We start from the raw sequence: 15,295 nt of genomic DNA, 5'->3' as shown, positions 1-15,295 counted from the left end.
TGTCTTATCAACTCTGGAGTGTGCACCAGCACCCATCAGATTTCTGTGCAGGAAGGGTTTTTAATGAATTGATAAAACCAGCTGTATTCTAGCAAGTAAACTCTAGTGAACCTCTTGCATTGGTTCTTCCTTCAGACCTAAAGTTTTGGAAAATATCCACTGTGTTCAGTAGCAAAAGATGTTTGGCCATAAGATCAGCACTGCTTGTTTTAAAAGAAATGGGGGGTTCTGGGGAATTAGCTGGGCGATTGAAGTTTGCCACAGGTTATATTTATGGGGTTTCTGAAGCCCTTTCAGGTTTTCAGTAGTGCTTGGAGCAAATATTTTGTGACTCTCTGGTGATCTGGAACAGCCGCTCTCGTACTGATCGGACTGAGATCACTTAAGAAGGGGTAACACTCAATATAATTCTGCTCTTCCATCCTAGCCCTTCCTCCTCTTGCTTTTTTTATGGCTTGCTCTTGGCCCAGTCCCATTTCTGTGGTACAACATGAGCCTGCTTTGCTCCTTGCAGTGTGGAAGTCGGCCTGGAACGAAAACGCTGTAATGAGACACTTGAACGTCTTTTTGTTGACTTGTCTCCAGTTCATTAGAGCAGACGTAGGAGGGTTGGCTAAACTTAAAGCCTGATTTAACATTCAGGAAGGAAGTTTCTTTCCATCTTAAAAGGAACAGCACCTCATTACAACTGTCACATGGTCCTTGGGATCATCTCCCATGGAGCTGAGGCGCAGTTTTCTTTACATCTTGGTGTTGCTCAGATTTTGGGAGGAGTCAACAATGACACTTGGGGAAAGTTGGTTGAATAATGTGCTTCTAAAGTGAGTTGAAGTCTGAGAGTGAGGGGTAGCTTGTTACCTAATTATTTGGATAGAAGGAAATTACGTTTTCATCCTAAAATGAAATTATTGGAGAAATTATATAGGAATTGTACAGAGATCACACAGTCTGAATACCAAACTGCATCATCTGACCCCGACTGGCTGGGAAAAGCCTGAAAATTTCACTGGTCTGCAGATACTGTAAAAGAATTGCAATTCTTTGTTAATTTTGGCCATAGTGAAGTCAGTAAATGGTGTTTGTCAGAGTCTCCTGCCATGGTAAGAGAACCATGTAAATGGTTCTCAGCTCCTGCTCCCACATCAGGGTCTGATAAAGAAGGAACTGATGGCCCAGCCAGGTTGCCCAGGCTGGGCTGTCAGACAGGGACAGTGTCTTCCAGCCATGCCCTGGGCAGGCTCAGGCTTTGGGCTGTTCCCTAACCCAGAGCCCCTGCAAAGGCCTTACATTGTGGTATTTTGGAACAACATGGGTGTTCAGTCACGGAATCAGAGAATGGGTCAGGTTTCAAGGGACCACAGTGGGTCATCTGGTCCCACCTCCCCGCTCAAGCAGGGTCCTCCCAGAGCACGTGGCACAGGACTGTGTCCAGACAGCTCTGGAATATCTCCAGTCAGGGAGACTCCACACCCTCTCGGTGCAGCCTGTTCAGTGCTTGGTCACTGCACAGGAAAGAACTTCTTCCTCATGTTCAGGTGGAACTTCCTGGGATCATTTTCTGCCCAGAGCAGACGGGCAGAATGATGGGCATCATTTTTGTTGCCTCTTGTCCCATCGCTGGGCACCTCTGAGCAGAGCCTGGTCCATCCTCTGCCCTCTCCTTTCAGGTACTTACAGGCATGTCATATCATTGTGGTGCTGGCAAGAGAAAGATGGAGGGAAAGGGAATGAATCCTCTGGTTGTTGCCTAATTTTCAGGAGGTGGGGGATCCCTTGTGCTGTTTCCACAGGGATGTGCCCCAGGCCTGCAGGTTGGAGAGGTGTCCATGAGGAGCCGTTGTGTTGCTTGTGCATCCCAGGAGGAGGAGGAGGGTGCTGTGAGAGGACAAGGTTTGCATAAACACAGAGCAGAGTTTCCCCCTCTCCCAGGTCAGCCCATCTCAGTGTTTACAGCATAAATCTTGCTTCGGGTCCTTTTGCACGACAGCTTTTCACAAGTCCAGAAAAATGTCCTGTTCTGCCTCTGAGTAGATCCTGAAGATAGCAGAAAACCAGTTGTGTGTCATCTTTAGATATGATAGTGGTTGAAATATTGATATCAAGGGTCCTGAGAGATGCCTGAATAATGTGGTGTGATAACCAACGTGGCCACGTGTCAGAGAGATCAACTGACTGAGGAAAGGAAGTGAAATCCAGAGCCTCGGTAAGCTGGATTTGTAGAATTTGTTAAGGCTTGTTTAAAGTCAGGCTGGGAAGGAAAGATGAAATCAGTGAATGCACTTGGTTTAAAACACAGGTAGGCTTGGCACCTTCCCACCCTCTGTTTTTTAATAAAATAAAAAGTAAGATAACTCTGCTTGTACTTGGACACAAACACTGGGCTCCTGTGGGGTTATTTCCAGTGAGGGTTTGAGGGGTGACTCTCATTTCACTTCCCCACCACATCACCTTCTTCTGATCGACTTCTTTCAGGGATGAAGTGTTCCATAATGATACATCCTGTAAGCAAAACTCTGGCCAGTTTTAATCAATTACAAGAATATTAGTAAGAGCTGTGCTTGGGAAAGTCCTCCGAGATGCGTGGACTGGGCTCTTGCTGAGAAATGTTAATGGGTAATTACTGGATTGTGTTTAGCAGGGAGATACAGGTCACAGGATGGCTGCTGGGAGAAACTCATCCTTCTTCCACTGGTACAACTTTAGCATCTGGATTTACAGCAGATTTACACTCCCCAAAGTGGTGTAATAAATGATCGAGGAAAGGATGGACATTGAACAGGGCAGTTTTTAAGTTTGCAGGAGCTCCAGATAGAAGCAGGTGCCTGAGGTAATTTAGAAAACGTCCTGTTTTCCTTCTGTGTTGGTGTCATGAGCTTATTCTGAGGGCTGGGTGTTAGGAGGAGTTTAGAGGAATAGAAAGTGTCTTCGGTCAAACTCTGACCTACTGGAAAAAGTCAGAAGAAAAACCAGGCTCCTTCCAGTTGCAGAACTGAAACTGTTGAGCAGAGGTCAGTTATTTTGGCAACCAGTACTTCAATCTGCATTGGCCATTGATAATGAGATGACAGTGATACATCACCTGCTGGTTATGCATCCAAATCTGAGTTAGATTCTGGCAGTCGTAGGGGCGAGGGGGGAGTTGTATTTTTCTGTAGCTCACGTAAAAGTGTGTTTGTCCTGCAAGTTTCTGAGGGATGAGCGTTTGTAACGCTGTACTGTGTTCCAGAAGTCAGGTTTTGGTACTCCCAAGCTTATGGGTGTGAGTCAGAGCATCCTGTCCTGCTTCCTGAATGGAGTGCTGTTCCCAAAGTGATGGTGCTGCCCCGGAGAGAAGGCAAGGAGGGTCACTGGTGGGTGCTGAGCAGGGCGAGCACGGGCTCAATGTGCTGTCCTGCTGGTGCTGAGGGACTGAGGGAAGTTAATGAATTTCTCAAGTTAAAAAAGGGAGGGGGGGAAAAGCAAAACAGGAACTGTGCATTCCTGTGATGTTCTCAGGAAAACATACTTGTCGTTTAAACTGTCCTGGTGAGATGGTGGATACACCTCACTGTAGTGTTTACCACGGGGTTTTCTAGGTGTTTTCTTTTGGGAGCATCTTTATCTACTACAAGAGGGATCTTTATTTTCACTTTAACCTCCCCTCAGCCTCTTGTGTCTCTCTTGAAAAGCAGACCACCGTGGGAAGAGGGGCAATGGAGCGTGACCCGGCACACTGGCCCTTCAGAAGGCTATAAAAGGCAGCGAGTTCAGGCTGGGGTGTTGACCTTAGCACAGCCAGTTGCACCTTAAATAGATCAGATGAAAGTGCCCCTCACTGGAAGATGAACCATGTTTGCTCCCGAATGGGGACGGTTGTTGGTTTGTGCTCGTTTCTCTGCTTATGGAGGAGTTGGAGTCACCTGTGTGTGGAGTTTCGGAAGAGACAGATGGGTGTGAAAGTGTCTGAACTGCAAACATGAGCGTGACCAGCTCAAAGTAGGGTTTGCTGAAGCCTCCTGTGTTGCTCATTGGATGTTGTTGTGTCCCACCTCTCTGTTAGTTGTGCTTTCGGCGATGTTGTGGCATTGCCCTGGTTGTGTGTTGGCAGAAGGGAGTAACTGCTGGTGTCAGCTGGTGGAATTGCCACGGCCTGGTTGATTTTGGTGGATCTCCAAGGCTTTGTGCCAGCTTTGGGCAATACCTCCCCTGTGTTTCATGCTTGTTCACGAGACCTGTGCTTTACGAGCAGGTGCCGTCGCACTCAATGTCACTGTGGAGTACATGGAAAATGGGGTTTGTCTTGCTCAATGCACTGGTACCTTGATGCTGCAGGCAGTGTAACTCTCACAGTGCCTCCTGGGCATAAAAATATGGCAGAGGTTTAGTTTAGGGGGAGGGTTTAGAGGTGGGAGATCGAATCTCCTGTCCCTGGAAGCAGTGTGGATGCAGTGTTGGAGGTTGAGACCTCCAAGACCTGACCCAGCGCTGGTGGGTCATGGCAACCTGAGCTCTTGGTAACTCCAGAGGATGCAGAACATACTAGAAATGGCAAAGGTCAGTGCAGCCTCTTGGCTTTGATTAGGGATAGTTTTTAGAGACACTAATGCTGGGTTGATAAAACTTCTTGGCAGCCTTGTGATCAAGACAAAATATTCTTTCCTGAGTGATTCTCTGTTTCTCTTGACTCTCCTGTGGAGGTTCCCCTTCCTGCCTTGGCAAGGTTGGTGTTTTTCAATGGGGTGGAAGACACTGGAAAACTGATTTTGACCCCAGGTCTGTTCCTGAGCCATTGTAGGTGTTCCCAGCCTGTTATGGTGCTGCTGCTGTCGCTGCTTTTCTGCTTCATCCAGATCATTGCTTTTGGTAGGAACAGCATAGGACGGTTGGGGGGGCAGGGGTAGTTTTAGTCCTTTGCCTGCTTTCAGTGATTAAATCCAATATGACCACAATCCCAGCTGACAAATTCTTGGGGAAAACAACTCCCCTTTCCCAGCGTTGTCCATCACTAATGCAGTTTTTGTAGCCAACACAGCAGTGTGCTTTGTAGCTCCACTGGCTGCCGAGACCACTCGTCCTTGCCTTTGGGTAACGAGGGGTTGGAGACACGAGTTGAGAGCCCGTTCTTCTACAAGACCCAGTTTCTTCACTGCAGTAAGGTCCCGTGTGGATCCAGCCTGGGGGAGGTGAGCAGTTGGTTCCCTGAGCCTGCGGGACGGGGTGAACCGGGACCGGCGCCGCTCAGTGTCTTCTCAGCTCAACAACTTCCAGCCCCCCGGGGTCTGGTGGTCCCCGTTCTCCAGCCATACTGGCGGTGGGCAGGGAGCAGCTGCTGCCTCTCACTGGATTCCCCGGGCCTGGCCTGGCTCGTCTTTGTACCGGTAGCCAAACAATAGTTGGTGCTGGCGGGGCCATGTGGCGCGTCACGTGCGGGGCTGTTGCTGCCGGGGTCCTTCCCATCTGTTCCCGGCTCTTTCTGGGTTATCCGGCGCGGGTCCAAGTCCTCGCAGGCAGCCAGCTCCATGGCCAGAGATTACGAGCACTAACCTTCCTGGCAGGAGTTGGTGTGGCTTTGCTTTTTATGCAGATTAGCCATGTGCTTTCTCACTTCAAGGCGTTCCACAGGAAAAGACGTTTCCTGTGTTTGGTTCTGGGTGGGCGGCTCCGGCTCCAGTGCCGGCCGGGGCTGAGCCGGGCTCGGGAGAGAGGGATTACGGCACGTGGCCCCCCCTTCCCCTTCCACCTCCACTGCTACGTCACCACAACACAACCACACGCGCGCTCATACTGTTGGTGTCATTCATTCAGTGCCAAGATTGCTTTAAAAAATTCCCTTGGCCCCAGTTCAAACAGGAGTACAGCTGGGATGTGTTAGATTTTAGGCAGTCTGCCCTCAATTTGAGATGAGTTATAAATAGCAGTGCCGACTTCCTTAACTACCACTCTCCGAGGTAAAATGCAGGTTAATGACTGTGGGAATCAATTAGGGCTTCTCTCGGTTAAACAGCCAGGAATGCTCTTTATTATTTTTTTATCACAAAAAACGGACAACGGAGCTGGTCAGGAGAAGGTTTAAGAGCCAAGGTGAGGGCTTGGGGCTTTTCTCTTATTTTTTTGGCATTCTTATTTTTTCAGGGGGCAGACGAGGAAACCAGTTGTGGCCAGCACCCCACATTTGCCAATAGTTGAATGATGCTGATTTGAAACTGGAGAGTTCAGTAAATGACTCTCCTTCCTTTTCTTCCTCTGGCCTAATAAAATAGAAATACGTAATAAGGTAACTGGGAAGGTCAGAATTCCATTTTTCTGTACAGCTGTGGAGGGTTTGGCTCTTGCTTCTGAAGCGGGATTTGCCTCTTCCCTTTACTCATTTTCCTGCTGGGACCAATAGCAAGTCCCCTCCAATTTAACCAAACTACTCGTTCAAGAGGCCAAATTTCTCTTCTACCAGACAGAATCTCAAAAGAACTATTGTGGAATCCTCTTGTCTGCTTAAAGCTTTTCTTTTCTTCTTTGTTTTTTAAGGAAAATGCTGGTGTTGTTTGGAAGAAGAGCTGATTTCCCTGTGCTGCTTCACTTTAGGGGTCTGACACCCTTCACATCACACGTAGTGATTTGAAGAGCTTTTGAACTCGGCAATTTAAGCTCACTCTGGGCTTGCTGTTACAAACTCTTTAGCCTAGAAATATCTAAAATTTTCCCAAAAGCTCAGCAGTTTCCCTGGAGCACCAGCGTTCGGTCGCTCTCATTACACACAGAACCACCCAGCTCTCCTTTGGGAAGTTTGACTGGTGGCAGGACAATATTTTGCCAGGTTTTGGTACTTGACAGTGTTACACAACAGCAGAGATAGCGGGATTGAGGGAGAATAGAAGCAATTTCTATGAATGCAGGGAGGTGTAAGCAGGGGGTCTGGACTTCAGTGATCAAGGAGCAACACTTTTCTCTCAATTATGTCTCTCTGTGGCAGGGCCTTTGCTTTTGAAGTGTAATCACAGTAATCTACTCCTGTGGTTTCCTATTGAAAGGATTTCCCACGTATCAGTCCAGAGAAGAATTTCCAGCCTTTTGCAGTCGGAGTTTGGTATTTCCTTATTAATCCTGAAGTGTTCTTGCAGGCATCGCTTCCTCTCGGCCCAGCTCGTGTGACACGGGCATACAAAGGGGCTGTGCAGCACCTCTGCTCCTCCCAGCACCTTCACAGGAGCTCTTGGATCAATCCCCACATCCCTGCGTTTCAACCTTTTTCTTTTCATGAGGCGCACGTAGTTAAACTACCTAAAAGGATTGAGGTAGCAGATTCAAGGAGGCTTCCTGATGGTTGGCTCTTTGAGCCAGAGCAACAATACCAAGTGGAGAGCAGTTAAAGCCCCGTCAGCAAGACGGAGATGTGGGATATTTTGAATTAGTGGGATATTTTGAGGGAGGAAACAACACGTGGCAGCGTTTGAGATGCAGCCCCGGGGAGCCTGTTGGCTTGCAGGAGCGTGTGTATGAAATAGTTCCTTCATTAGAGATTAATTGGCGTTTACATTTCTTCTGTTGATAGAATTTTATCTTTAAGGCTGCAGTTTAGATACTCTTCGTGTTTGTTTTTAGCATCTTCTCTGTGCTGGGGCCTGGTGGAAGGGTGGCAGTTTGAGGCACTGTCGTGTCCTCCTACGCTGAGCAATCAAGGTGACGACTTGGTCACATCCTGGAAATATCTTTGGGGTTTGTGTTTTGGGTTTTTTTTCTTCCCTCTCTTCTTCTTCTTTTTTTTTTTTTTTTTTTAATGGCTGCATAAAGTTCCAAAAGTTTCTTGGGAGTTTTTTAGCATTCGTCATGCTTCCTGTAGGAGTCATGAAAAAGTGAATCCTCACCTTGTTTCTCTCTTTCCTGAAGAGAGGGTTACTGTTGTGGGTGACCACAGGCAAGAAAATCAGTGCAGAGGTGTGGCAGCATGTGGTCTGAGTGTATTTTAAAAAAAAAAAAAATTAAAAACCAAAATCCCTCAAAAGGAATGTATTTGAGAAGCTACCTGCAGAGGTGAGTTATAACCAGGAGGAAGCAAGTAACAAACGGAAAAGATGCTGAAATATTTAGTCAGTAACCCCAAAGTTGCACTTTATCAGGTGGAAGGAAGGATGTGTGTGTTTGGGGGTGGTGAGAGAGAGGTTGAAGTCAAAAGCCAGGGGCTGGGAAACCTCCTGGTGGCCCTGTTTTTACATACCAAAGAAGATAATGTGGGGAGGGAGAAGATGTCAGTAATGTAAGGTGATACCCACAAGGCAGGACTGGGGAAGCATTAGCAACAATTGCTGGGAAGATGTAAACACAATTTGCATCCTTTAGGGTGTATGGGGGCTCCACATGGGTGCTCCATTCAGGATTGAGCCCTGTAGCTCTGAGGATTCCAACCAGAGCCATCAAAGAGCTCTTTTTTCTGCCCCCATGAATGGAAGCTCCTTTTCAGAGCCAGGCACAGAACCCTGTGTGGGCTCTGGGTGTGGAGTGCAGGGACCTGGGGCTTCCTTGGAGAAGGAGCCTGGAGTCCTGCAGCCTGTGTCTGTGTTACTCCTCAGCAGCAGCAGCATCTGTGGTGACTTGAACACAAAACACGAAATACAACTTCTTCAGAACTGTTTTAGTACCAGTGTGGAGGAGAATGGGAACGTGAGCACAGCTGAGCATGGAAGGGCGTCCAAAATCCGCCTCTGTGGGGAGAATCACACCAGTGCCATGCCCAGGGTCGTTTGGGAGCAGGTTCCACAGGGTGACAGATGCTGTGTTTGCAGGGATGTTTGCTTTACCACCCCTGACAGAGCTCAAGGAGCATCTGGACAAGGCTCACAGGCACATGGTGTGACTCTTGGGAGTGTCCTGTGCAGGGAGTTGGACTCCATGATCCTTGTGGGTCCCTTCCAGCTCAGCATATCCTATGATTCTGTGGGTGTCTGAAGCTGGGCTGGAGTAGAGTAGAGGACTTGGACCTGGTTCTTAACTGATTTGTGCCATGTTGGTGTGGGGAGCCTGCTTTCCACTGAGCGGGCAGCCCCCCTTTTCCCAATAACGGGGTGCTTTTCCTGCCATCCCCATTAAATCCCTCACATGGCCCAGCTGCTGTTGCCCCACCAGAGCACCATTAACTCCCTGTGGTGCCCCTCTGGCTCGGTGTTGCTGTGGGCTCGGGGCTGAGCCTCTGCTGGCAGCCAAACTCAGCAGACAGCTGGTCAAACAAATGTTCACAGGGTCTGTGTGCTGGGGCTTCAAGCTGTGCTGGCTCTTGGGGTAGGATTTTCTGAAGTGTAGCATACTGCAAGAACTTTTTTTTTCCCTGGGAGGGTGGATTCAGCAAACATAAGTGAAATCCTGTTCTGGTCTCCGGGATTCTTCAGATTTTCCAGCCAGAGCTGGCTGTGTGTGATATTTGCTTGTGCAGACCTGTAGTGCCACTCCTCAAGCACCTGAGCTCAGCTAGAGAGGGTGGATCTGTACAAATACCACCCCAGGGCTTGTGGCAGGAAGGGATGGTGTAATAGAGAGTCCATTGTCATGGTGATCTGGTGGAAAACATCTAATTGGTATTAGTTAGGTCACCAGGAGATCAGGGAAGGATTCCCATTCAGTCCAAGTGGTGGAGGTTAAGGACTGTGCTGGGATTCATTTAGAGGTCACCATGCCAGAACAGCCCTTCCTTTAGTGTGGGAACAGCACTGCCAAGGTAAAAAAAAACCCTCTGTTTTGAGGTTTATAGTCTTGAGGTTTATGGTGCTTTCAGGAAATCTGATTGACTATTCCCACGTCTTGGCTCCAGGCAGGGGTAGCACAGATTAGGAAGTCCAAGGAAAGTTGCATTTATTCAGTTGTCTTGTCTCAGCTCTAAAGCTCAGGGAGCTGACTTTCAAGGCTGACAAAGTGTTTTTTGCGTGCATCCGAATAAATTCCATTCAGAACTCTTCATTCTACAAAAGGCAGCAGACACAAAGCACATGTAAAAAAAAAAAAAAGGCAAAAATAAAACTGCTGTGGATGTCAGTAGCACTGACCAGCGTTACTGCATCAGTGTGGATTAATTGAAATGCATAAGTGTAAATTAACAGCCTGTAGTGTTTTGGGAGACCTTGTTATACGTGAAAAAAGCAGTGTTTCTTGTGAATATTTAAATTTCCAGCCCAAATTTACCTCGTTGTGGAATATCTGGACATTAAACTACTACCTGCTATGGGGAAAAGCCGCTTACACTGATAATTCATCTTTCTTAATGATCCTTCTTCCCCGTCCTGCCACGGGAGATATGTCAGCATTAAATGACTTCTCATTGGGTTTGTTCTTGGCGAAACATCTGTGGGTTTGAAAGGACAGCAGGAATCCTGCTGTAATTCCGACTGTAATGTTGGAGTTTAGCAGCTGGGAAGGGGGAGACGAGAGCAGCTTCTTCCCTGCGCCGACCTGTTGGAGTTTTCTTCTGGGGTTTTTGGGAAGTCGGGAGCAATTCCTGTAGTATTGGATGTACATCACATGTCACAACTTGCCTTGCAGCCCTCGAGCCCGATGGATCAGATGGGGAAGATGAGGCCACAGCCCTACGGAGGGAACAACCCCTACACACAACAGCAGGGACCTCAGGCGGGGCCACAGCAAGGACATGGCTACCCAGGACAGCCCTATGGGCCACAGACTCCCCAGAGATATCCCATGGGAATGCAAAGCAGGACGCAAAGTACGATGGGCAGCATCTCATATGCACAGCAGGTAGAGCACCTGGTCTTCTGTGGTCTCTGTTACAGCAGGGAAAAGAACAACAAAATGCTGTGTCTTCTGAAGGGATCACGTTCTGCCGGGTTGGAACCGGTTATTTAGGCAAAATGGCATTTCCTAAGGCTGCATTTTGCCCCCCACACCTGGATCCAGGTGTGATCGACACCCGAGGACCTGTGGAATCCTCGTCTCCGAGAGAAGCAGCAGCAGAGCAGTGAATCCAACAAGGGAAAAATAAATAGCGAGGGGAGGGAGATCCTCTTTCCGCTGTGTTGTGTTAAAGACACAGCTGTTCTTTGCAGAAGAAATGACTTCAGGTCAGTTTTGGCTCATTACATGATCCGAGTGGCGCCTGCTGGACTGTTTGCAGGATTCAAGAGACAATTTTTATTTTTTTATTTTTTTTTTTTTTTTGTATTGGAGCAAGCAGTTTTTCCTGTCAGTTTTGAAGGGTGGTCAGATGGAGATCCCTAAAGGCTTAGCTATTAAAATTTTGTTACTGCCAAGAATAATGTCACACACAAGTGACTTTTGCTGTTGTCTGGGAAATACGTAGGTGTTGGCATTTCCAGTACATTCCCAGTTAACTGCTCTGCACAGGTTTCTGAATTTTTACTTCTTGAGGATAATCTGTGTGTGTGTGTGTGTGTGTGAAATACCTTTGTAACTGGCATAACTCCATCCTCTTCCTCTGCAGATGCCTCCCTACGGGCAGCAGGGCCCCAGCGCGTATGGGCAGCAAAGCCAGACTCCATATTACAACCAGCAAAGCCCTCACCCCCAGCAGCAGCAGCCTCCATACTCCCAGCAGCCTCCATCCCAGACCCCTCACTCTCAGCCTTCTTATCAGCAGCAGCAACAGCCTCAGTCTCAAGCTCCACAGCTCCAGACATCGCAGCCGGCGTATTCCCAGCAGCAATCCCAGCCGCCCCATCAGCAGTCCCCGACTCCATACCCCCAGCAGCAATCCACAGCCCAGCAGCACCCCCAGAGCCAGCCCCCCTACTCCCAGCAGCAGTCACAGTCGCCGTACCAGCAGCAGCAAACCCAGCAATCAGCTTCCTCAGCCCTGTCCCAGCAGTCCTCGTCGTACCCCCAGTCCCAGCCGCCGCAGCCGCAGTCTGCGTATTCCCAGCAACGCTTCCCCCCTCCTCAGGTAGGTCATCTCCTGCCTTTTTTTTTTTTTTAATCTTCTGCAAGTGTTTTGTTTGTTTGTTTTTTTTTAAAAAGTTGTGCAAATCCTTTTGGTTCGTGCATTAAAATCGGTTGAACGCGTCAACAAGTTGGGTGGGAGGATATGATCCGAGCTGGGCTGACTTCTCTTGTGTCTCAGATGTGGTGGTACCAGGCCATGCTAATACTGCAGTTTTAAAGACTCATGCTAAGAAAAATGCTGCTGGTTGGCACTTCAGGAAGAATTTGTTCGTGGAAAGGGTTGTCAGGCATTGGAACTGCTCAGGGAGGTGGTGGAGTCCCCACTCCTGGAGGTGTTCAGGGAACAACTCAGTGCTCTGGTCTGGTTGACAAGGTGGTGGTTGGTCAGAGGTGAGACTCAATGACCTTGGAGGTCTTTTCCAACCTCAGTGCTTCTGTGAATAGCAGTGTAAAGGATTCCACAATGGAATGGTTTCCACCTGCAGTTCTCCAGGTGGTCCCACAGCTACTTGTTTTAGCACAATGGCAGAGCACAGTTTGCAGAGCGACACGTGGGTGGTGATGGAAGAGTTTGCTCTTAAATGTAAAACTTGGCTTTAGGGAGGAGAAACAAAGCTGGCTGGGACCTTTCAGCAAACACTGCGACGCACCCAAGGCAGCTGTTGAAAAGTGGAAGGTTTTAATTGACTTGCCTTGTGTATGTAATGAGGTACTTGGTGAGATGTTAGAAGGTGAAGAAGTGAAACGAGCAGATCCCAGGACAGCCTCTGATCTCCAGGATCTGTTGTAAGGGAAAGCTCAAGAATACTGTTCTGTCAGGTTTTAGACTTGTACTCCCAACTCTGTAGTAGTTGGGCAGTGTTTGTGTGCAAATCTTTGCTGTCTTGCCTCCTGTTTTGATCAAATGTCACCAAGGGAACACGAATCTTCCACAATGTGAGAACATACCGCAGTGATTCCAACAGAGGCTTTATTGCATTCCCATTTGTGGTGGTTTTGTGGTGTTTCTTGATGTTTCAGGAGTTATCTCAAGACTCATTTGGGTCCCAGGCATCATCTGCTCCCTCAATGGCTTCCAGTAAAGGGCAAGAAGACATGAACTTGAATCTTCAGTCCAGACCTTCCAGCCTGCCGGTGAGTGGAGGGAACGGGGTGAGGGCAATCAGAAGCACAGCAGGATAAATTAGCACTGGTAGTATTCCACATGGAAATGGGAATGATGGAGGCTGCCTGTGCTTTTTACTAAGTCATTAGCTTCTGGCTTCCCACTGGAGATTGAATGTAATTTACAAAAGTAATGGATTTGAGAGGGAAGTTTAACCCTGAGTACTCTGCTCGGCAGGTTCTACTGAAAACATTTCATTTTTTGGGCTCTCTGTTTGCAGTGGCTGAAGTACCTGACCTCTGTCAGAGTAGGCCCTGACTTTCAGGGGAAATTGTCTCATTTTTATTTTATTTTTCTGTTCCTTAGCCCACTGTGGCACTGGTGGTTGGCAGCCTGGAGCACCATTCCCTTTCTGTCTCGTTGGATCCTTATACTGCTGATTTAAGCTTCTTTGGTCCAATCTGACTGAACAGTTGGTGAAAAAGACAAGTTTATTAGTACCTGGAGTGAGGAAGATCAGTCCCATGTAGCTCCTTCCTTGACAGATGGAGAATTATATTTCCTTTTGCATCCTAAATCTGCTTGCTGGATGTGCAGTGACCAGTTGGGGATGAGATTAGTGCCCAGCGTTCAGCACTTTTTGGACCAGAGTAGTTTAACTTTGGGTTAAAACATCAAGAAAATGGAGAAGTATTAAAAGTTTAGATTAGTTTGCACAACTTGGTCTGTGCCTTTGACTTGGAGGAAAAGTTTGGAGCTGCTGAGTTCTGATTTTACTGGTTGCATGAATTCTACCCAGTAGGAAGTGAGTGAGCTTTTATTTTTTTATTTAGCCACTGGCTAAATCAGTGTTTGGAGCTGCAGTTGGATTGGTCAGAGGAGTGAGCTGTGTGTATAACCAAGTTATTTTTGCTCCCAGCAATGAGAACAGGTTTGTTGTGAGCCCCTTGAAATAATTCCTTTGGATTGTGGGTACAAATTGTCACCCAAAATACAGAGTGATTCTAGTTCTGACCACCTAATGGGAGTAGTTGTGGGTTGTTTCTTCCCTCTCTTTTTTTTTTTTTTGCCTTTTGGACCCTGATAACAAAGATTTAATTTGTTCTGAGGCCTGGGGGAAAAAAAATCTTTTTAAATAGCATGTTTCTTTCCACTCTGCCTCTCCACAAGTTCTTCCATGTGACCCATCTTCTGGCGAGGAACGTAGGAAAAGTGAAGTGAAGTAATTGAAGAAATTGCTGTAGCTTGGAACGGTGGGAAGTCCTGTTCAGTGGCATTGTTGATGGAGCCTTCCTGAACCCTACTGATCCCCCTGCCTTGGATTATAGGAATTTGTAGCTCTGCTTTGCAGAAGTGGCTCCTGCTCAGCACCAAGTGGGAGTTTGTTTTATACCTTGTGGTTAAATATATTTGGCCCTTTTCAAGTTGTCCCTTCTCCCTAGCAGTCTAAGAAAAGGAATTCATCTCTGCTTCAAGAGTGGAGGAACCCAGAAATGAGGGAATATGTGGTTTTCCTGGCCTTATCACCAAATAATTTGCATTTGAGAAATCCAACAGTCTTTAGCTTACTGGTGTATTTTTGGGCCTTTTCTTTCTTGGTAGGCAAAACTCAAAAAAAGGAGGCTCCCTGCAGAAAAATCACTCTTTTTCTTGTACTTGTTCCACAATTCCTTGTCACCTTGTTTGGATCCTGTAGGACAAGAGCAGCCACCAACTGAGAAAGGCCTCAGACAGGGATGCTGTGGGGTGGTTAAAAGGGATGCTGGAAGCCAACTCCTTGTTTTCAGTGATCAATCTCCTGCACAAAGTTTGGCCTGGGGATGCTCAGGAACACAAGAGCTCCATGGAAGTGCACCATCAATTTCTTTTTATCTTCCTGATATTGCTCAGTCTGTCTGGTTTAGAAGGTTTTATCCTGCTCAGGAGGATTCCTAGATCCCTCTTTTGCCATCATGGATGACATACAGAAGCAGAGTTAGTTTGTGGGCTTTTATTTTTTTGTTTTTTCCTAGTTCTGAGCCCTTTTCCAAGCCTCGGTGGGCACTGTGGAATTGCTCACTGGGAATCTTGGAATCGGGGCAAATCATGCCATGCATCATCTTTAATTAAACATATATCAGCCCCCAGCAGGAAAAGGGAGGTTCCTGCTTTTTGGGTCCTTGGAAAGTATTAAATTTATGTACCCAATGCCTTTGTGAGGCTCTGGCCTTTACACGTTGATATTGTAGATCAGTGTTCACTTTGGAATTCTAAGCAATAAAGGGGGAATATTTCTTTGGCTGATCCATCACCCTTTCAGGAGGTGGTGATCTCCTGGCA

At 47.5% G+C, this 15,295-nt stretch overlaps 1 protein-coding gene across 1 annotated transcript in view; it reads left to right on the top strand.

Moving 5' to 3' along the window:
* Nucleotides 1-15,295, top strand: part of ARID1A (AT-rich interaction domain 1A) — a 57,920-nt gene that overhangs the window by 13,459 nt on the left and 29,166 nt on the right. Inside the window, exons 2-4 of the mRNA XM_039381232.1 lie at nucleotides 10,498-10,710; nucleotides 11,414-11,872; nucleotides 12,892-13,005. Coding sequence (XP_039237166.1) covers nucleotides 10,498-10,710; nucleotides 11,414-11,872; nucleotides 12,892-13,005 — 786 coding nt within the window. The remainder of the gene's footprint in view (nucleotides 1-10,497; nucleotides 10,711-11,413; nucleotides 11,873-12,891; nucleotides 13,006-15,295) is intronic.

Source organism: Pipra filicauda, unplaced genomic scaffold, assembly GCF_003945595.2.
Source record: "Pipra filicauda isolate LSUMZ 115617 unplaced genomic scaffold, ASM394559v2 scaffold219_size1829416_pilon, whole genome shotgun sequence".
NCBI classification, from domain to species: domain Eukaryota; kingdom Metazoa; phylum Chordata; class Aves; order Passeriformes; family Pipridae; genus Pipra; species Pipra filicauda.
Note: the sequence above shows the minus strand (reverse complement) of the source record. Positions and strands in the feature narration are given on the sequence as shown.